The 23,291-nt window shown below is 37.2% G+C and overlaps 1 protein-coding gene across 1 annotated transcript in view; it reads right to left on the bottom strand.

Moving 5' to 3' along the window:
* ME1 (malic enzyme 1) overlaps positions 1-23,291 on the bottom strand; it is a 192,920-nt gene that overhangs the window by 93,328 nt on the left and 76,301 nt on the right. The window contains exons 4-5 of the mRNA XM_027602107.2: positions 18,356-18,431; positions 15,597-15,758 (exon numbers count right to left, since the gene is read on the bottom strand). Of these exons, the coding sequence (XP_027457908.1) occupies positions 15,597-15,758; positions 18,356-18,431 (238 nt within the window). The remainder of the gene's footprint in view (positions 1-15,596; positions 15,759-18,355; positions 18,432-23,291) is intronic.

Here is a 23,291-nt window from a genome sequence, read left to right as displayed (position 1 = left end):
CCATTACAATAAGGCAAGAAAAAGAAAATATAGGAATACAGATTAGAAGGAAGAAAGTAAACTTTTTATTTGTATATGCATGATCATCTACATGGAAAATATTTAGAAATCTACACACAAAATAACCCACTAGAAAAAATATGTGAATTTAACACAATAGTAGGCTCTAAGATTAACACATACAAATGAACTATATCTCTACATACTAGCAATGAACAGGTAAAAATGAAATAAAACACACAACTCCATTTAAAATATCATTCCAAAATATAAAATTCATAGGGACATATTTCACAAAATATGTGTAAGCCTTATACATTGGAAACTACAAAATATTGCTGAAAGAGATTTAAAAGGACACACTGTTTTTGTGGGCCGGAAAAAAAATTTGTAATCTATGTCATGTAATAGTGAAACAATAGACCAAATTGTTATCTTCAGTGACCTCAAAAGACAATGTACCTAAAGAACTTGTGAATCTGGTGGAAGAGATATCCGGGCAGAATGCCTAATGTGTACGTTGGCTTCTCATAGCTGTATGATAAAGTTAAAACAGGGATGAGATGGAGAAGGAAAAGTTTAGCTTGTGAGCAAAATCTAAAGAGAATATAGGGGACACAGCACTTGTTTGTAAAAGATTTCTAAAGTAAAAGAAGTCCTACAATCAAAGACCAAGTGTGTGGCTGGAATACCTTTTGTAAAAAACTGACTAATTTAAAGTGGAGCCCAACAGACCACCATGGCTAGCTAAAAAGAGCTGGTTCAGCAGCACACTGACATGCCAGTCAATATAGGGAGGTCTGTTTTGAAAAGAATTGTGAGTAAGTCCTTTCTCTAACAGGGTAGACATTGGTCTGATACATAGAAAGCCTAAAAAATGCTTAAGGGTACTGTGCTATTGAGATGATATGGGACAGAGACACATCAAAATGAACATTATTCTCTGGGCCCTCAACTTTCCACAGGCAGAAAGCAGACAGAGAAAGCTATTCAGTGGCAGCACCACAATGTCTTATGGAAAAGGAAAGATATCTCAAAGGACGGAGCCAAGAGCTCAGAGAGCAGATCCAAAAGCCTAAAAGAACAACGAACTATAGAACCACTCTAAGGAAACAGAACTAGGTAGGCCCCACTCAAAAAATATCCCCTGACCCGGGGAAGGTGGCCTGGCAACTTGAGTCCAGGGGCAATTCAGAATTGCCATGAACCACTGAGGGCAATATGATGCCCAGTCCTCCCATTTTTAATTGAAGTGTGGATTATGGTTATTCTGTCCCTGCCTCACCACTGAACAGCGACTAGAAGCAGAACACAAGAAGCTTCATTTGCGTCTAGAACTTATTTAGATGACAGGACCCTGAACTTTGGGCCTGCTGTTGTTAGTGGGTTGAAACTTCTGGGAACCTAGGATGGAGATGTGCATATTTTACATGTGGAATGTGAACAATTTGTGGAGGATGAGAATCTAGATGGAGAAAGGCTGTGCCAAGCATCCTGGCCTTCCTGGCCATCCAGTGAATCCTAAACATTAGTAAAACAGTGATTGTTTTAAGTCACTAAATTTGGAGGTGGTTTGTTATGGATAAATGATATGTTTTTGCAAGTGTTGTGATGTCAAAAGGTTAAACCATCTGAACGATCTGAGTTGGGATGTGCTTAAAGCCAAAAGAAATTATAGCCCAGTTCATACCTATTGTCCTAGTATAATTATTAACAGCATCCTCTTTCAGTGTGTTTGGCCAATAGATTCTGTGGTCATCCGACTTACACTGCACAACAATGAGTTAAAGCTTTCCAGCTAGCTGTAAGTTAACATATTTAATCATATAAATGTATTTAAGATAAAATGTAAAATCTGACACAGTGCTGCTGTAAAGCCCAGCTATTTTGTGAGGCCTAAAATCTTTAATCAGTCTACTGGCAGGCTTCTGAATGGCTGAGGTTGAAACACCAATGAGCTACCAGTGGCTGCCAGAATTAAAATACTTTCTCCAAGTCTGGAATATATTTGGACCTCTAAAATGTGAATTAGAAAAAGAACACAATTGAGAAAAGATGCTACGGGTTTTGCCTTTTCTCTCACTCTTTCCCACGCTAATAATTAAAGTATAATTCATAAAGAAGTCTGAGTACAGTGAAGTGTCAATTAGGAAGACTTATGAATACTTTATCTTGTTATCTTTGAATTAAATCAGGAAGTGATAAAATTCTTCCAGTCATAATGTCCCTGCCAAAGTTACAGTTTTTTAAAAATTTCATGATAATTAAGGCTTGAATAATGAGTGCATTCTTGGAAATCTGACTGACCAAAAAAATTAGTATCTACAAAAAGCAATTTAACAAGATTACCCAGTTTTGATAATGGCTCCACAGCCCAAATAGCCTGGCACAGAAGTGATATTAACTCATTGGATTAAAATCTTCTTGTGGCCAAGAGTAAACACTGAAGAGATCTTTGTTGGAGAATAAATGAAAGACTTGAAATTAAGCAAGCACTTAAAAAAGGTTAGACTTCCTTTAGCAAGAAGTGTCACATACAATACATGTGGTGTCACCAAAGACTCAGAAGCATGAAAGAAGGGAAGAGTAGGGCAAAAACAGTAAAAGACAAAATATATAGGAATAGAAGAGAGTTCCAAAGAGGAGATAAGGAGGGAATACACTGGTGAAGGTAATTACTTACTCATTAGAAAGATCTCAATTCTGGAAACTTGGAAATTTTTATTTGAAGTATTCATTTATTTAATGTTAATAGAAATCATTATCAACTCTTACCTGTTCTAGTTTCTTACATTCCTACCTTTCCAATCTGGAGTTTGAGAATTAAATAATATTTTCTTAATAATGAAAAAAAAATAATTTATTTTTCATTCCCAAATAGATGGTGTGTGTTTAGGGTTGCCAGGTATCCTATATATATGGACATGTCCTGAATTTCATGGTTTTTACCCTGTGTCCTATATCGACTTTGTCAGAACACCCTAAATATTCTGTATTCAGCTTTTTTCAATAAATTACAAAAATTTAGTAGTCAGAAAAAGTATTTTTTTAATATTTTAGGGTCTTCTTTATCATTAAAAAAGCAATATTGCCTATCAGAAAATTTCAGAGTACTGAAAAGTAAAATTAAAAACAAAGAATACCAATAATCTCTACCCACTATTAGCATCTTGATGCATATTCTTCTAGATCCTTTTCCCTATGTCTATGCATGTAGAATACTATCTCTCTAAATGTGTGACAATATCATAGACTGTTTTATAACCCCTTTTCACAGGGGACTATATTATGAAAAGTTTTCATGTCACTAGATGAACATTTTAAAGCATGCAAACTGTATTGAAACTCTGCCCTCCTATAGAGGATGAACAAATTAATCTCTTAATCCAATGACATCTAAGTACAGATCTTCCTGAACTTACAATAGAATTACATCCCAATAAGTCCAACATAAATTGAAAATATCTTAAGTAAAAAATGCATTGAATACACCTAACCTACTGAACATCATAGTTTAGTCCGGCCTCCCTTAAATGTGCTCAGAACACTTATATTAGGCTACACTTGGGCACAATCATCAACAAAAAGCCTACTTTATAATAATGTGCTGGATATCTCATGTAATTTCTTGACTACTACACTGAAAAACAGAATGGTTGTCTGGGCACAGAATGGTTGTAAGTGTATTGGCTGTTTAACCTTGTGACCACATGGCTGACTAGGAGCTGTGGCTCGCTGCCTCCGCCCAGCATCACAAGAGAGAGATCATACCACATACCACAGCCTGGAAAAAGATCAAAATTCAAAACCTGAAGTATGGTTTCTACTGAATGCATATAGCTTTGGCACCATTGTGAAGTCCAAAAATCCTAAGTCAAACCATCATAAGCCAGGAACCATCTGTGTATCTATTTTCTTGCAGCATCAGGTAAAAGTATAATCTTTCCATATATATGTGTATATGTATATGAAATATACACATAAATATAGAATATACAAATATTAAATATATAAAATACATATATTTGCATATATAAAATGTCAAGTAGCATTCATTTGTATTTCTCTTCTAACATTGTTAAATACTTTTTATAAGTTTATTGACCATTTTTATTTCTTCATTTGTAAATTATCTGTGCACATATGCCCTCAGGCAATTTTTATATTTCACATTTGACTTTTCTTATTGCCTTGAAAGTGTTCTCTGAATATTAAGAATATTATTAATGTTTATCTGCCATAATGTTATGAATATTCCCCACTTTAGGATTTATTTTAAAAATTTTATTTATAATATACAGATAATCATCTTTGTTGCCGTTTACTCATTTTCATATGAAAAAATCAGGTTCTGTAAAGAATATATAATTTTGGCTCTTTTGCTGGCTCACATCATCAATACAATTACAGAAACCAACTGCCAGGGCACCTGGGTGGCTTTTAGTCTGTTAAGCGTCCAACCCTTGGTTTCACTTCAGGTCGTGATCTTGCAGTCATGGGATTGAGCCCCGTGTCAGGCTCTGCACTCAGTGCAGAGTCTGCCTCAGACTCTCTCTCCCTCTCCCTTCCATTCACTCTCTCTCTCTCTCTCTCTCTCTCGCTCTCTCTTAAATAAATAAATAAAAGGAAACTAACTGCCAACATTTAGCCAAGAGTCTGAGGCATAAAATTTTAAATATTGCATAAAAGCAATACTTTAAATCAGCATGCATATGAGCTGGCATGAATGTTAAAAAGTGGTAGAAATAAAAATGATTAAAATCTGACTGTGATTCAGTAAGTCTGGAACAGGGCCCAGGATTTTGCATTCTTAACACAAGCCCCTGGTAATTCTGAAGTGGTTGGTTCATAGAACTATACTGAGAACCACTAATTTCAAATTTATATTATTAAGTTAAAATAAAAGTATTCTACTTCCCAAAAGTTTCCTGTCTCAGGTAAATATCTTGTCTATTTTAGTTTATATAATCAGTATTCCTAAAATATACCACAAATTTCAAAAGACTTCCTGATAGTTTCAGTGCCATATAAAGCCAAACTGAAGAAAGGTCCCACCTTGTTCCCAAGACATTGGTGTAGTATCTCAAAAACCAAAGAAATTCTTGATACAAGCCATTATCATCTAATTTAGAGAGGGTGAGATAAAAAGAGACAGCAAAGAGTAAGCCCATGACACTACAAACTGAAAGCCTGGAAACTGAGGGACCTTCTTCTCTCCTCTGGCTTTATGTAATAATTAGTGCTCATTCCAGTGCAGGACCACTTGTCTGAAATGACAAGCAATTCCGTACTATGAAAGGAAAAAGAAAAGAAGGAGAGTGGAGGGACAAATGATGACATTCTGGCTGGGACTCTGTGGTAGGCAGAATGACAACTTCCCCCATCCTTAGACCCTGTAAATATGTTACCTTATGTGGCAAAAGAGACTGCAGATGTGATTAAGGGTGAGTCCTTGAGAGTGAAAAATCTTTCCCGGCTGTACTCAGAGAAAGAGCTGTGATGACGACAGCAGAGCCAGAAAGATACCACATCCCTGGCTTGAAAATGGAAAAAGAGCACCATGAACCAAGGAACAGAGGAGGCAGTCTCTAGAAGCTAGAAAAGACAGGCTATGAAACACAGCCCTGTGGACACCTTTGATGATTTTAGCCTTATGAAACTTGTGTCAGACTTGTGACCCATAGAACTATAACGCTAATATATTTGCGTTGTCTAAAGCCACTGAGTTTGTAATAACTTTTTATGGTAGCAACAGAAAACTAAAACAGGCCACATTTTAGTGCCAACACTAGTTTCTGACATAGGGCAGCTACATGTGACAGAAAGTCTATTAGGTTTTTCTTTCCTTCAGTTTTCCTCCATCATAGCCAGTTCATGCCAAATACAAAGAGTACTTTCTGGAATACAAGGGTGAACTTTCTAAATGGGAGGAGGCTTCAACATTGTGAGTTCAAGTTCCAGCAAGTATTCTAGATCTAGAAATACTGTATACATGAACTAAAGGCCAGACTAAACATAAAACCAGAATCAGAAATCTGAGACCTGGAGCAATGATTTAATAAATGAAGAATAACTATGCAAAAACAACTGTCCATGCCCTCTTGAAGACTAACCAAATGTAATGGGCCAAATTGTGTCCTCACCAAAATCATATGTTGAGGTCCTAACTCCCAAAACCTCAGGATATGACTACATTTGGAAAGAGAGTCTTTAAAGAGGTAATTAAGTTAAATGAGGTCATTAGGCTGGGTCCTAATCAAATATACCTAGTGTTCTTATAGGAAAAAATTAGCACACAGATACACACAGAGGAAAGATCATATGAAGACACTAGACAAAAACCAGACGAAGAAAAGCCAAGGAGAGAAACCTTAGAAGAAATTAACCCTGTTACACCTTGATCTTGGATATCTACCCTCCAGAACCGCGAGAAAATAGATTTCTTTTGGTGCACCACCCAGTCTATAGTACTGCTATGGCAGCCCTAGAAAACGAAGACACCATGTAACATATGAAGCAGTCTTTAAAACCTAATAAAATCTATACCAGCATGTAGCAGACACAAGGAACATCTATTCACATCTTTAGTCCAATAGCAAATTTTGATATTTGTCACTTATAAAAGGAAAACAGACAAATAATAAACATAATTACTATGAAAAGATTTTGTAACAATGATTTTAAAAAGAAACTGAATATGGTATGCTTTTTTTTTTTTTTTTTAAGATTTTATGTATTTATTTGACAGAGAGATAGAGCCAGAGAGCACGAGTTGAAGGACTGGGGAGAAGCAGGCTCCCCGCTGAGCAGGGAGCCTGATGCAGGTCTCAATCCCAGGACCCTGGGATCGTGACCTGAGCTGAAGGCAGACACTTAACCATCTGAGCCACCCAGGCACCCCAGTATGGTATGCTCTTAAAAGATAATTGAAGAAACTTTACTTCAGGTAACAGAAGTAAATTGTATATAGCTACAGTTTCACAAGTAACATAAAGAAAATGTGAACTGTGAAATAACAAATGAAAGATAATATGGAAACACAAACATCCCACCTAAATGAATGCTTTGCGCTTTATTAACCTAAAGATTAAGAGTGTTTTTTAGCCAACCACTTTAATGGTTTGTTTTCATTGTCTTTGGCTTTTTTTTTTAAGATTTTATTTTTAAGTAATCTCTGTACTCAACGTGGGACTTGAACTTACTACCCCATGATCAAGAGCCACACGCTCTACTGACTGAGCCAGCCAGTCACCCAATCAGTGTCTTTATTCTTTAAACATCCTTTAGGTGAAAGCTGCAGAGATTAAAGAAGTCAGGCAAGTGTGAGTTTACAACAAGTGAAGAATGTCCTATCAGTTGGCTCCTCATTTCTTTCCTGTTTTCATTACTACTCAACATAGGTATTTATGATAAAAGAGGAAAGTGTTTATAAAAAAGGGATCTAGTTCTCATTAAACTTTGCTAGAGTATTCTGGATAAGAAAATAAGTGGTGTTATCAATATGTTTTTATATTTTTACAATGAGGTGTAAAATTGGACAGAGATTCACAAAAGAGATGAGATAAAAAGTTTTTACAACAGGGGGAAAAAAAGTTTTTACCACAGGAATGTTTTTACTGAAAGCAGCTTTCCACATGTGAAACCGGAACATAAAGCAGCAACATAAAAACTCCATTACATTTTACACTTAGTCATATTTTACTGAATTAAATTTTCTTTGTCTTTTCAGTAAAGCAGTGGTACAAAATAAAAAGAATAAAGTGTCAGAATGAATAAATAAGAATATTAAGAGTTAACAACTCATCTCACGCTAAATATTTTTCTGTTCTCCCTTATTTATTAACTAAGAGCTATAAACATAAAAATTTAGGTTAGATTGCTTATAATTAGGATGTTACTAACAGGGGCGCCTGGATGGCTGTGGTTAAGCGTCTGCCTTCAGCTCAGCTCATGATCTCAGGGTCCTGGGATGGAGGCCCGCGTTGGACTCCCTGCTCAGCAGGAAGCCTGCTTCTCCCTCTCCCACTCCCCCTGCTTGTGTTCCCTCTCTCACTGTGTCTCTATCTGTCAAATAAATAAATAAAATCCAAAAAAAAAAAAAGAATGTTACTAACATATTTTGAATTCCAATAGCTCACAAGAGAAAAAGAAAGACATGTGTTGGCAATTTCGGACTTCAAGTTCTATTACAAAGCTGTAATCATCAAGACAGTATGGTACTGGCACCAAAACAGACACATAGATCAATGGAACAGAATAGAGAGCCCAGAAATGGACCCTCAACTCTATGGTCAACTCATCTTTGACAAAGCCCGAAAGAATGTCCAATGGAAAAAAGACAGTCTCTTCAACAAATGGTGTTGGGAAAATTGGACAGCCACATGCAGAAGAATGAAACTGGACCATTTCCTTACACCACACACAAAAGTAGACTCAAAATGGTTGAAAGACCTAAATGTGAGACAGGAGTCCATCAAAATGCTAAAGGAGAACACAGGCAGCAACCCCTTCGACCTCAGCCGCAGCAACTTCTTCCTAGAAACATCGCCAAAGGCAAGGGAAGCAAGGGCAAAAATCAACTATTGGGACCTCATCAAGATAAAAAGCTTTTGCACAGCAAAAGAAACAGTCAACAAAACCAAAAGACAACCGACAGAATGGGAGAAGATATTTGCAAATGACATATCAGATAAAGGGCTAGTGTCCAAACTCTATAAAGAACTTATCAAACTCAACACCCAAAAAACAAATGATCCAATCAACAAATGGGCAGAAGACATGAACAGACATTTTTCCAAAGAAGACATCCAAATGGCCAACAGACACATGAAAAAATGCTCAACATCACTCAGCATCAGGGAAATCCAAATCAAAACCTCAATGAGATACCACTTTACACCAGTCAGAATGGCTAAAATTAAAAAGTCAGGAAATGACAGATGTTGGCGGGGATGTGGAGAAAGGGGAGCCCTCCTACACTGCTGGTGGGAATGCACGCTGGTGCAGCCACTCTGGAAAACAGTGTGGAGGTTCCTCAGAAAGTTGAAAATAGAGCTGCCCTAAGACCCAGCAATTGCACTACTGGATATTTACCCCAAAGATACAAATGTAGGGATCCAAAGGGGTACATGCACCCCAATGTTTATAGCAGCAATGTCCATAATAGCCAAACTATAGAAAGAGCCATGATGTCCATCGACAGATGAATGGATAAAGAAGATGTGGTATATATATACAATGGAATATTACACAGTCATCAAAAGGAATGAAATCTTGCCATTTGCAACGACATGGATGGAACTGGAGGGTATTATGCTGAGCGAAATAAGTCAATCAGAGAAAGACATGTATCATATGATCTCACTGATATAAAGAATTCTTAATCTCAGGAAACAAACTGAGGGTTGCTGGAGTGGTGGGGGGTGGGAGGGATGGGGTGGCTGGGTGATAGACACTGGGGAGGGTATGTGCTATGGTGAGTGCTGTGAATTGTGAAAGACTGATGAATCACAGACCTGTACCTCTGAAACAAATAATACATTATATGTTTAAAAAAAAGAAGATAGTAGGAAGGGAGAAATGAAGGGTGGGAATTAGTGGAGGAGACAAACCATGAGAGACTATGGACTCTGAGAAACAAACTGAGGGTTCTAGAGGGGAGGAGGGTGGGGGAATGGGTTAGCCTGGTGATGGGTATTTAAAAAGGGCATGTACTGCATGGAGCACTGGGTATTATACGCAAACAATGAATCATGGAACACTACATCAAAAACTAATGATGTAATGTATGGTGATTAACATAACAATAATTTTTTTTTTTAAGATAAATAAATAAATAAAAGAAAGTCATGTTTTGGATCATTTCTATCTCTTTTAAGCAACAGAAAAGTTAATTTAGAATCTAAATGCCTTCTATTCTTCCTGATATGTAAGTGCTTTATTGTTAATAGAATACAGTTGACATGTGTGTCCCAAAAGTGAATAAAATTATGAGAAAGTTAAGGAAAAGACAAAAACATATTCTGCTTTATAAATCCAACATATCTCTATTAGTTTTTGGGAAAGACAAGGCAGATGTGTACTTTAAAAAAAAAAAAAAATCATTCTTCTAATGAACTAAATCAAATGTATTATTTCTTTGCTTAGAAATTTTGAACACCATATAACATTAGCAGAATAAACTACTTTTGCTATTGCAAATGAAACAATTTTTGTAAATTAGTTATTACAAAGACCTAGGAAAGCTTTTGATTTTTTAATATTTACTTTGTAAGCAATCACCTTACTGAGGGCTCTAATTTGGTCATGATAATTTTTACTTGATTTTCTTGGATTTCATCAATAAACTTATTACCTATAAATAATGATAACTGGGTCTTTCCAGTCAGTCAACTACCCCATTTGTTTTTCTTGTCTTATTGCAAAGGCTAGCACTTTCTGAACAATCAAAGAGAATAGTGATAACAAGTGTCTTTTTTTTTTAAAGATTTTATTTATTTATCTGAGAGAGAGAACATGAGAGGGGGAGGGTCAGAGGCAAAAGCAGACTCCCTGCTGAGCAGGGAACCCGATGTGGGACTCGATCCTGGGAATCCAGGATCATGACCTGAGTGAAGGCAGTCGCTTAACCAACTGAACCACCCAGGTGCCCCAACAAGTGTCTTGATAATTCTTTAAAATAATGCCTCTAGGGGCGCCTAGGTGGTGTAGTCGGTTAAACATCCGACTCTTGGTTTCGGCTCAGGTCACGATCTCAGGGTTGTGGGACCAAGCCCGGTTTCAGGTTCTGCACTCAGCATGGAGTCTGCTTAAAGATTCTCTCTCCCTCTTGCTCTGCCCCTCCCCCCACCCCGCATGCGTATTCTCGCTCTCTCTCAAATAAATTTTTTAAAAACAATAAAAGAATGCCTCCATCACCATTAATTATGATGTTGCTAATGGTTTGAGTAGTGTTTGATATTAAAAGTATGCTGCAAGATTCAGTTTGCCAGTATTTTATGAAGGATTTTTGCTTCCACATCTATATTCATATAAGCTAGCATTTCCTAAGTGCTTATAAAATGCCAACCACAATCATACACACTGTAAGAGCATAAAATTTTGACAACTCTGTAAGGTAGGTACTCATTTTACATGAGGAAACTAAGGCACAGAAGAGCTAAGTAACTTTTTCAAGATTGCACACCTATAATGTGGTAAAGGTAGGAACATGGGTAAACATGAGACAAATTAGCAGTTTCTTATTATGTGCTATTTTTTTTTTTTACCAGGTTTGGATATCAAGCTTATGTTCTTTTCATAAAATGAAATGTGAAGCTGTGAATTTTAATATGCTCTGGAACACTTTATAGAGTACAGGAGCTACATTTCCTTGAAAGTTTGAATGATCAAATTCATAATCTTATATGAGTTTAAAACTGAATTCTAAAATTTAGACCTATTTTCCCTTTTGTGTTTTTGTCTCTTATATTTCTGTCTAATGCTTGCATAAATCTGGTGACCTGTTTCACGAGCATTCAACCATTTTGGATAGAGCCTGATCATTTTACCTAACAGCCTAGGAGCCTCAACTAATTGTCACAAGGTGGAGGCTAGCCATGCCAGAAAAACTAACCATGTGACCCAGGGTGAGGGGTTTTGGTTCAAATGTAATCAGTCAGACTGGTACCTGAGTTCACATGTGCAATCAATCAATCATGCCTGGGTCATGAAGCCCCAATAGAAACTCTGAACAGTGGGGTTACATATCAACCCCACACGTTAACACCACAGGGTAACTTGCCCCTGACTCCACCGAGAGGAAAATAGAAGCCTCACACTTGGAACCCTCTAAGACTCTCCCCTATGCCTCTCTTCCTTTTGCTGATTTTAATCTGTACCCTGTCCCTATAATGCACCATAATTGTGATTATAATAGCTTTCACTGAGATCTGTGAGTCCTTTTAGTGAATTATCAAGCCTGAGAATCAGCTTTGGGGAATGTCCCCGCCAAACTTGCAGTTGGTGTCAGAAGTAAAGACAGATGTGGGGACTTTGTAGTCTGGCTAACTCCACATACAACTAAGTTATCTTTTTAAAAGGAACAAATAATTTACTCTTTTTAAAATAGGAACTCTAGCTGATCATATATTAATATACATTTTCACCATTACTAAATATGATTTATAGAAAAATGGGAGTTATAGGCAGATAACGTAATATAGAGACTAACAATATATTGTAACTGGCAGAGAAATGGTTTGCTGACTGTCCCTAATGGTTTGCCAAATGTCCTTCTCTAAGCATTTAATATATTTTGAAACTAGTTACACATGTATCTCCTTTTCTAGCTTCATAACATCTTGCTGGCAAGATCTTAAATTATTAACTCTCTTATTACCTAGGTTTTGCTTAGGCCTTAACAGATAGTAGGTGCTCAATATTTGTCTAATTCAAGTGAATCTATATAATGGAATTTGAAGAGTTTTGGAAAGGTCTCTCAGGCTAAAAAGATATTCTCAGTGACCTGTCGAAGAGTTAAAATTCTACTACTCATTTTTTCCCTAATATCTCCAAAAGTCCACTAGCAATAAGTAAAAAATCTCTAGAAATAACACACAGTATTTTAATAACAGATTCATTTAAATTATCAGATTATTTTATAATTTAGTAACTTGAAAATGTTTCAAATGTAATAAGCACCAGGCCATGTTTAATGAGAGAAGGGCAAAAGAAAGCAAGATCTACACCAAAGTAAAGTAAGAAATTTGATGAAGGATCAGGGGATATGGATTCTGTAGGCTGAGGGGGTAGGACACTGGACAGAAATAGAATAACATAAAAGCAGTGGATGCCAAAAGAGGAAAGCAATACTAGAAATACCAGCAGATAATGTGAGAAAACTCATGACAACTGGCCAATTTGACAATTTTAAGACCTATTTTCATGAAATAAAGTATTTCTTGTGACTAAAACAACGATCAGTGCAAGAGTCCTAGTGTTATGGTGTAATCATTAGTGCATAAATTTATGTCCACATTACACTGACAACATCTCAGTAAAAAACCCAAGTTTAGGGGTGCCTGGCTGGCTTAGTCAGTGGAGCATGTGACTCTTGATCTCAGTGTTGTGGGTTGGAACGCCACACTGGGTGTGGAGATTACTTTAAAAAATAATAAAATCTTTAAAAAACAAAACAAAAACCCAAATTTAAAACTGAATTCTTACATTTTTGCATGCCTTTCTCATCACTCCTCACTCCTCTTCATCTCCCCCTAAATTCTTAAGATGTTCTACAGATTTTGTAATTTTAAACATTTTATTTATTTACTTATTTGAGAGAGAGAGACAGAGAGAGTGCACAAGCAAGAGAACACAAGTGGGGAGAGTGGCAGAGGGAGAGGGAGGAGCAGACTCCCCACTAGCGGGGAGCCCAATGCGGGGCTTGATCTGGGACTCCAGGATCATGACCTGAGCCAAAGGCAGATGCTTAAGTGACTGAGCCACCCAGGCCCCCCCAGATTTTGTAATTTTAAGCTTTACTTGATGTCACTGCAATTTACCACAGAAGAATGTTTTTTAAATATATGAAAAAATAAAGAGGAAATCTTAATGTTCAATGTATATACATAATTTTTGGATGATTATTCCAAGAGGTCAGCTTTGATAATTTCTAAGTCATTTCTATTAGTACTGAAAAAGAAAATATTGGATAAGCAGTGTGCTTTTATCAAAATGTTTCCTTTATAAAGGTTAAATGAGCACTCACATATATAGGAAGTTAAGTATTATAACTTTCTCTATTAATGAATATCAAAACTGTTCAAGTTAATATTATACTATTAATGGGTCAATTGCTTTGAAGGGAACAAAAGACTATAAAAACTACATATTCTACCTTTAATTTCTGTATCTATCACCATAACTGAACCTAAATATTAGCAATAAAGGATGAGCAAAAATATGTACTGATAGACAACTTTAAGATTCTAAAATACTGATGCAGGAATGAGAAACAAAAAATTCCAAATCATCAGGGGCACCTGGATGGCTTAGTTGGTGAGGCATCCAACTCTTGATTTGGGCTCAGGTCAGGATCCCAGGGTCCTGGGATTGAGTCCTGTGTCCAGCTGCCCACTCAGCAGGGAGTCTGCTTGTCTCCCTCTCCCTTTGCCCCTCCCCCAGTACTCTCTCTTAAATAAATAAATAAACCTTTAAAAATATATAAAAAATAAAGAATACATCAGATAAAGGGCTAGTATCCAAAATCTATAAAGAACTTATCAAACTCAACACCCAAAGAACAAATGATCCAATCAAGAAATGGGCAGAAGACAGGAACAGACATTTTTCCAAAGAAGACATCCAAATGGCCAACAGACACATGAAAAAGTACTCAACATCACTCAGCATCAGAGAAATCCAAATCAAAACCTCAATGAGATACCACCTCATACCAGACAGAATGGCTAAAATTAACAAGTCAGGAAACAACAGACGTTGGCGGGGATGTGGAGAAAGGGGAACCCTCCTACACTGTGGGTGGGAAGGCACGTTGGTGCAGCCACTCTGGAAAACAGTATGGAGGTTCCTCAAAAAGTTGAAAACAGAACTGCCCTAAGACCCAGCAATTGCACTACTGTGTATTTACTCCAAAGATAAAAATGTAGTAATCCAAAGGGGCACGTGCACTCCAATGCTTATAGCAGCAATGTCCACAATAGCCAAACTGTGGAAAGAGCCTAGATGTCCATCAACAGATGAATGGATAAAGATGCGCCCATCAAAAAAATGAAATCTTGCCATTTGCAATGACGTGGATAGAACTAGAGGGTGTTATGCTAAGCAAAATAAGTCAATCAGAGAAAGACAATTATATGATCTCACTGATATGAGGAATTTGAGATACAAGGCAGAGGATCATATGGGAAAGGAGGGAAAAATGAAACAAGACAAAACCAGAGAGAGAGACAAACCATAAGAGACTCTTAATCTCAGGAAACAAACTGAGGGTTGCTGGAGTGGTGAGGGGTGGGAGAGATGGGGTGGCTGGGTGATGGACATTGGGGAGGGTATGTACTATGGTGAGCGCTGTGAATTGTGTAAGACTGATGAATCACAGACTTGTACCCCTGAAACAAATAATACATTATATGTTAATAAAAAATAATTTAAAACTTAAATTAAAAATAAAAATAAATTCCAAATCATCTACCACAGGTTTAAAACAGACTTTTAGAACAAGATTTCATAGTGATTAAACTTAGGAAGTCCTTTGCAATTAGTTCCTACATAGTACCAAAATAGTAATTTTGAAAAGAAACTGTGATCTCCCAAAGTAAAACATACACTCTATAGACTAATGGTGTGAATGTTCATCAAAGAATAAAGCACTAAGCATGCTGGTAAAAGATCGATCACATTATAGAGAAGGGGAAGAAAAAAGGAAAAGAGAAAAGAATAAGCTTCTTGTAATAGTTGGGGGATGAGTTTGAGGAGGGAGGAAGAACCAGACAGAAAAGAATGAATGTCATGAAGTTCTGGAAAAAAGCTAATAATACAAGAGCTGGTGCTATATTTTAAGGTGTACAGCTGTCTTACAGACCTAAATTGTTTACCTCATTTTCTGTTCCCACATCCAGAGTAACAGGCAGACATTCCTGAGGATTCATCCCTCCGCAGGCTGTATACAGCGCCAGCTTACCGACAGGGATGCCCATTCCATTACAGCCAAGGTCTCCCAAGCCAAGAATACGCTCTCCATCAGTCACCACAATAGCCTAGAAGAGAAAGAAAAAGTACCTACTAATATATGTTTACAAATCTAGGGGCACAGTTCCTTGTCTCTGGCTTCTGAAATTAATACTTATGTGATGGAATATTAAGCTGTCAAAAAATATAAATTGAATACACATCTAAGAGATTTCATATGATCTTAAGGGTGGATGATTGGAGAGAAGAAATAAAGTGGATATACATTTTTAAACGATTTTTAAAAAATACAGATATATGATTACTTTGGTCAGTGAAGAAAGAGACAGTATGCACGTAAAGATTCAGATGCCTTTGGGGCAAGTGGGAAGAGCACAGGGAAACAGGAGCTCAAAGTGGGAACTAAAGTGAAACCAGTCCCATCCACTTTGAGCACAATTTTGGGAGTGCCCTTATTAAATAATGCATAATTGTTGAGTAGCCCCCAAATGCTCTGATGTTTAGTTTATGCATCTTGGCACCATCCTCCTATTTTCACAGCAATGTTGATCCATCCTCTTTAACTCCTACAACCACTGGATATTTTTCTACCATTTCTGAAATATACAGAGTACATACAGTCTGCTACTTCTCTTACCTGATAATCTTCCACTAGGCTTAATGAATTTTGTTTAGTTTCTTTCCAATCACCCTGAATATCTATAAGCCATCCATTTTAATCATGAGGAGACTTTATTTCTATTTTATTTGATATCTGTACAAAATTAACGCATCTACCATCCTTGTTCTGTGATTCATGGCCATTACACGAATTTAAGCAAAACCAATCTTGTGAAACACAATTTATTAGATTTTCTCTAAATTCCTACACTCATTGTTTCCATGGAGCCTTGGGAAAATGTCAGTCATTTGACCTTAAACAGATGAATTAAATCTTCTGTTTCTTATTTGTAAAACAGGAATAATAAAGGTACTTTTCAGAAGAGCTGCACAAAAATAGGAACCAACTCTTTTGTTCACTACTGTGCACCAACACCATGCACATCATGTGGCACATAGTAAACAATGAATAAACATTAGTTAATTGAATAAATCTGTGATTCAATAAAATGAGAACATGATATACAAAGTACTTACCCTACATAGTACCTGGTACATCGCAAATTCTCAACAAATTGTAGCTATCAAGACTACTATTACCATCAAGAGCATTATGCAGAGTCATGGTATTTTAGAAGGGGAATTTAGAGTATATTCAGTCCATCTCTCTTATTTTATAGATTCGGAAACTGAAGATCAGAGAACTGAAATCATCTGCCTAAGGTGGTTGACCTGGTTAATACCAAAGAATGGGAAACTGGGTACGTTAACTCCTAGTACAATGTTTTTCCACTATACCATAGAGTAGAACATATTTTAAAATATACTTTTGAGATCTTTTCAATTTTCTGTTCACCTATATTATGCAGCTCTTAAAGAACTGCTTTAAAAATATATACATTTGAGAAGTGGGTGAAAATTATTTTTGCATACTCCATAAAGCTGATCTTTGTCAAATTTTCCATGTCTAATTGCAAAGTGTCAATAGGTTATGCTGTTTTGAAAAAAGGAGCCAGGGAAGAGACAAGTACATCTCACTTTCCTTCGACAAGGAAGGCCGTAGAGAACATGCTTAAGAGCAAGGGCTCTGCAGCCTGCTTTCAGTTCCCATCACCACCAGGCACTACTGTATAGCCTGCCCCTCCTTCCTTTTCTCACTGAATTATCATGATAATTACAAGAGTCAATCCAGGTAGTGTCCCACACAGAAGGCTACTAAATGTTGGATACTATCCTTATTTTATTTTCATTAGATCACTCAGAGAGGGGAGTCAGATGAACTACTGAAGGTCATAATGATAAAGGAAGTGAATTAATGGATTGTTTTTTTTTGTCTGCCTGTTCCTCTTAGTGGATGATCAAACACAACAAATGTGAAAAGGGACTTTGCTTAAAGAAATTCAGAGGCAACTTCAACATTTATTCAACATTTATCATCAATGGGTCAAGAAATACTAAGAAAGCAGACAGAAATAATAGGGATACTGAGTCTCTAAACGGTACCAAAATAAAATTAATCCAGTATGCAAAAATCAAAGAGATATAAAGTACGTGACATTCACTAGAAAAGACAGTGAATGCTGATGTGAAGAACAAAGGCAAAAAGGAAATGTAGATAAAATTAAATGTCCTCATAACCTGCAGCCCATTGACAAATATTTGAGGCAGGCAGAGTATTACATTTCCTCAGGAACTCCCAATCTTAATGTTAATGCCTTGCTAGAAGAAAAAACAACCTTAGCCTGACAATAGCCAGGACTCCAGGATCCTGTGAGTCTTTGTTAGCATATGAAAATCCTTTTGGAAACTTCCCTTGTCTTTACCTCCCCGAGCTCTGTAGTATACAATCAATTGTTCCTCACAATCCCAGGTCAGTCCTTTCTGCTCACAGGTCCTGTCCCCAGGCTTTTAGCACCAGAACCATCTTAAGAATTCTTTCTTGGCCTTCGGCTCCAAACTCCAACATTTCCACATCAAATGCTATCTGATATCATGAAAATTATCAATATGTTATGGAATAGGAAAAAGAACAAATTTGCCATAGTGGAAAAATTAGATGACTTACCTTGATGACATCTTCTGGCCATGAATTAAGAACTGAAGCAATATGCCCTCGATCATGGATACTAATGAAGAGACCTCTGACAGAAAAAAAGGAGTTTTAATTTACTTCAGACTTGCCAAAGTATCATTAACTTTTAAAATTTTTTCAAATCAGTTTAATACACCTCCATTTTTATCAAACTAGTGAAAATTACTTCCTTAAATAAAAGCTAGAAATCTTATAAATAAGGGAGAAATTACTTTAAACAATGTACTGACATCCATAATAAAGGTAGATTCATTCTTACATTACATATTCCTAAATATTTTGTAATTAAAGAAGCATTCACTCTTTATATAGAGAATTTAAGTAGCATTATCAATTTGACTCATAGATTCATTTAGTTTTTTATTAAATAATATCTGTAAAACCACCTAGAAAAACATGAAGCCGGTATAAACAGGCATTTTCAGTATATAATCCACTTACTACATATTCCACAGTGTGAAGATGAGAGCCTGTATTAGAAATGGCTTTAGTGAGTGACTAATGCTGAGCAGTCCTTTCATGTGAAACGTACTTGATTTTTTTTAAGTTCAAATATCCAAGTTATAATTCTTTGAGTTGCTGTTTGCAACTCTGTTTTTTAGACTCAACTGAAGTCTTTAACACCCGTCTCCCATTCCCTATGAAAGTCTAACAAGGAACTAAAAATTAAACTTAAAAATAAATTTTAATTTCTTAATCTCATTTAAGTTTACTTTAGTATTGTTAAATGTAACTCAAATACAGAGAACCACATACAACCAATGTACAGCTTAATGAAATTTTATAAGGCAACCACCCTTGTACATAACACCCATTTAAGCAGAGAGAGTCTTGTCAGTTTTCCAGAAGCCTTCCACCTTTCTCCCAATCAAAACCACTCCCTCTTCAGAGTAACAACTGTCCTGACTTTTATGGCATCATTTAATTTATAGTTCTATCATCCAAATGATAAGCCATCCCTAGACACTACAATTAGTCTTCTAAAGTTTCCCATAACCTGGATTTTGCTGATTACATTCCTAATGGTATAGATTAACAAATTAATCTTTCTTCCCTACTTCTTGAGAAATTGGTAATTGAATCTAAATACTCAATCTGATTCATATCCAATTTTTTATAAGACACTTCATGGTCTGGTGTTACCAGAAGACACATAGTACTATTACCAGCTAGGTCCCAAGACCTGACCTTTACTGCCCACCTGCTTGTATCCACCAATCTTTGTTCCACATTTTTCCTAAAGCTCATCTTTCCAGCTTCTCTCTTCAGCAAACAGAAAGCAAAACCACCCCTTGAGCCATAACAACTGTCCTGGCAAGACCTCCAGCCGGCCCAGACCAGCCAGACTTGTTTAAACTTAACCCCTGACTTGGGTCTACACATATGGACCATGGAGTGAGCTCTAAAATGATCAACAACTACCTTTACCCCATTAAAATACTAAAATCTCTACCCCAGGAGGAGCCTCAGCTCCATTTACATAATATGTGTATAGCCATGTTCCCTTAATGACACATGTGCGACCTTATGCCTGCCTCTACTTACGAAAACAAGGTTTCCCTATCTAAATATTGACGCCACCCCTAAATAAAAGGAATCCATCCAGGGGAGGAGCAAGGTGGTGGAGGAATAGAAGACCTAAATTTCGTCTGGTCCCAGGAATTCAGCTGGATAGGGAGGAAACCATTGTGAACACCTACGAACTAAACAGGAGATCAAAGAAAAGAATAGCAGCAACTCTCTGAACAGAAAAGTGACCACTTTCTGGAAGGTAGGAGGTGCAGAGAAGTGAATCTGAGGTGATATTCACGAAGATAGATGGCGGGGGAGGGGTCCTCCATTAGCCGCTACTAGCAAGTGATAGAGCAGTGGAGCACAAAATTGGAACTTTTAGAAGTCGGCTCCGCTGAGGGATGTCGTCGCTCCAGTGGCTAAGCGGGGGGGTGGAACACTCACGGGACAGTGTGGTCTCAGGACCCTGGGGGTCACAGAAAGACTGGGGGGTGCCTGAGTGTGGGAGAGCTCCGAGGGATCGGAACGGGGAAGCCGGCTGCAGAGACGGAGCCGAGGAGTGGGCTCTCAGCTCGGGGTTGCTGTAAACCATGATCTGCGGCACAGTCGGGCCACTGCTCTTCCAGCAGGGACCCAACAAGCGGCAGATCCGGGGAGACTCCCCTTCCTCCCCTGGGGAGGAGCGGTGCAGGAGCGCACCGCAGGGATCTGCTGGGTTTGGAGACTCCACACTGGGTCGTGTGCCAGAGATAGAAATGCTCAGTCACAGGCCAGGTGAGCACGGAGAGCGGCCAGAGACCGGGAGATAGGAGTGATTGCTTTTCTCTGGGTGCTCACTGAGGAGTGGGGCCCCGAGTTCTCGGCTCCTCCGGCGGAGATTGGGAGGCTGCCATTTCACTCTCATCCTCCAAAGTGGTATGGAAACCTTGCAGGGAACAAAAGCTCCCCAGAGCAAACCCGAGCAGATTACTTAGCCAGGACTGGCAAGGACAGGGCAATTCCGCCTCCAGCAAAGACATTTGGGTACCATGGCAACAGGCCCCTCCCCCAGAAGATCAGCACCAACAGCCAGCCAAGACCAAGTTTACCCATCAATGAGTAAGGCAGAACTCCAGCGCTAGGGGAATACTGCACATAGAATTCATGGCTTTTTTCCCATGATTCTTTAGTCTTTCAAAGTTAATTTTTTTTAACTTTCTTTTTTTTTTTGTTAAAATTTTTCCTTTTCCTTTTTTCAACAAACATCTTATCAATCCCTTTTTTTAAAAAATCTTTTTTATTTTTCATTTTTAGAGTCATATTCTATCCCTTCTTAGTAGTTAACCTTATTTTTGGTGTGTCTATATATATATATATATATATATATATATATATATATATATATATATATAAGTTGTTCTCTCTTTAAAATTTTGGGATACATTTTCTTCTAACAGACCAAAATATACCCTAAATCTCTAGAGTATGGCTTTGTTCTACTCTCCTGCCTGATCACATTCTCTCCCTTTTTTTCTTTTTAAATCCTCTTCTTTCTTTTTTCAAACAGCTTATTTTATACATTCCTTCTTTAAAATCTTTTATAATTTTCATCTTTACATTCATATTCCATCCCTTCATCGTATTAACCCTTATTTTTGTACATATATAGGTTTTTCTTTCTTTAAAATTTTGGGAGGCACTTTCTTCTAACAGACCAAAATACGCCCCAAATCTAGTGTTTGGCACTAATTTATGCACCAGCCTGATCATATTTGATCATATTCAGTTTTCCTTTTTTGTTATTGTTTGTTTTTATCTTTTTCTTTCTTTTTTCTTTCTTTCCTTTCTTTTCCCTCGGTTTCAGGTCTCTTCTGATTTGTTTAGTGTATATTTTCTGGGGACGTTGTTACCCTGTTAGCATTTTGTTCTCTCATTCATTTATTCTCCTTTGGACAAAATGACAAGATTGAAAAATTCACCTCAAAAAAAAGAACAAAAGGCAGGACCGACTGCCAGGGACTTAATCAATATGGACATTAGTAAGATGTCGGAACTAGAATTCAGAATGATGATTTTAAACATACTAGCTAGGCTTGGAAAAAGCATGGAAGATATTAGAAAAACCCTTTCTGGAGAAATAAAAGAATTAAAATCTAACCACGTCGAAATCAAAAGGGCTATTAATGAGGGGCAATCAAAAATAGAGGCTCTAACTGCTAGGATAAATGAGGCAGAAGAAAGAATTAGTGATATAGAAGACCAAATGATGGAAAATAAAGAAGCTGAGAAAAAGAGAGATAAACAACTGCTAGATCATGAGGGCAGAATTCAAGAGATAAATGATACCATAAGATGAAACAATATTAGAATAATTGAGATCTCAGAAGAAGAAGAAAGAAAGAGGGGGCAGAAGGTATACTGGAGCAAATTATAGCAGAGAACTTCCCTAATTTGGGAAAGGAAACAGGCATCAAAATCCAGGAGGCACAGAGAACCCCTCTCAAAATCAATAAAAATAGGTCAACACCCCAACATCTAATAGTAAAACTTATGAGTCTCAGATACAAAGAGAAAATCCTAAAAGCAGCTTGGGAGAAGAGATCTGTAGCTTACACCAGTAGAAATATTAGATTGGCAACAAACCTATCCACAGAGACCTGGCAGGCCAGGAAGGACTGGCATGATATAGTCAGAGCACTAAATGAGAAAAATATGCAGCCAAGAATACTATACACAGCTAGGCTGTCACTTAAAATAGAAGGAGAGATAAAAAGCTTCCAGGACAAACAAAAACTAAAGGAATTTGTAAACACGAAACCAGCCCTACAAGAAACACTGAAAGGGGTCCTCTAAGCAAAGAGAGATCCTAAAAGTAACATAGACCAGAAAGGAACATAGACAATATACAGTGACAGTCACCTTACAGGCAATACAATGGCATTAAATTCATATCTTTCAATATTTACCCTGACTGCAAATGGGCTAAAGGCCCTAATCAAAAGACACAGGGTATCAGATTGGATAAAAAAACAAGACCCATTGATATGCTGTCTGCAAGAGACTCATTTTAGACCAAAAGACACCCCCAGATTGAAAGTGAGGGGGTGGAAAACCATTTACCATGCTAATGGACACCAAAAGAAAGCTGGGGTAGCAATCCTTATATCAGACAAATTAGATTTTAAACCAAAGGCTATAATAAGACATGAGGAAGGACACTATATCCTACTTAAAGGGTCTATCCAACAAGAAGTTCTTAACAGTTGTAAATATCTATGCCTCTAACATGGGAGCAGCCAATTATATAAGACAATTAATAACAAAAGCAAAGAACATATCGACAACAATACAATAATAGAGGGGGATTTTACCACCCCCCTCACTGAAATGTACAGATCATCTAAGCAAAAGACCAACA

This window comes from Zalophus californianus, chromosome 7, assembly GCF_009762305.2.
Source record: "Zalophus californianus isolate mZalCal1 chromosome 7, mZalCal1.pri.v2, whole genome shotgun sequence".
Classification (NCBI taxonomy): domain Eukaryota; kingdom Metazoa; phylum Chordata; class Mammalia; order Carnivora; family Otariidae; genus Zalophus; species Zalophus californianus.
The sequence above is the reverse complement of the archived record's forward strand: the minus strand, read 5'-3'. Positions and strand labels throughout refer to the sequence as shown.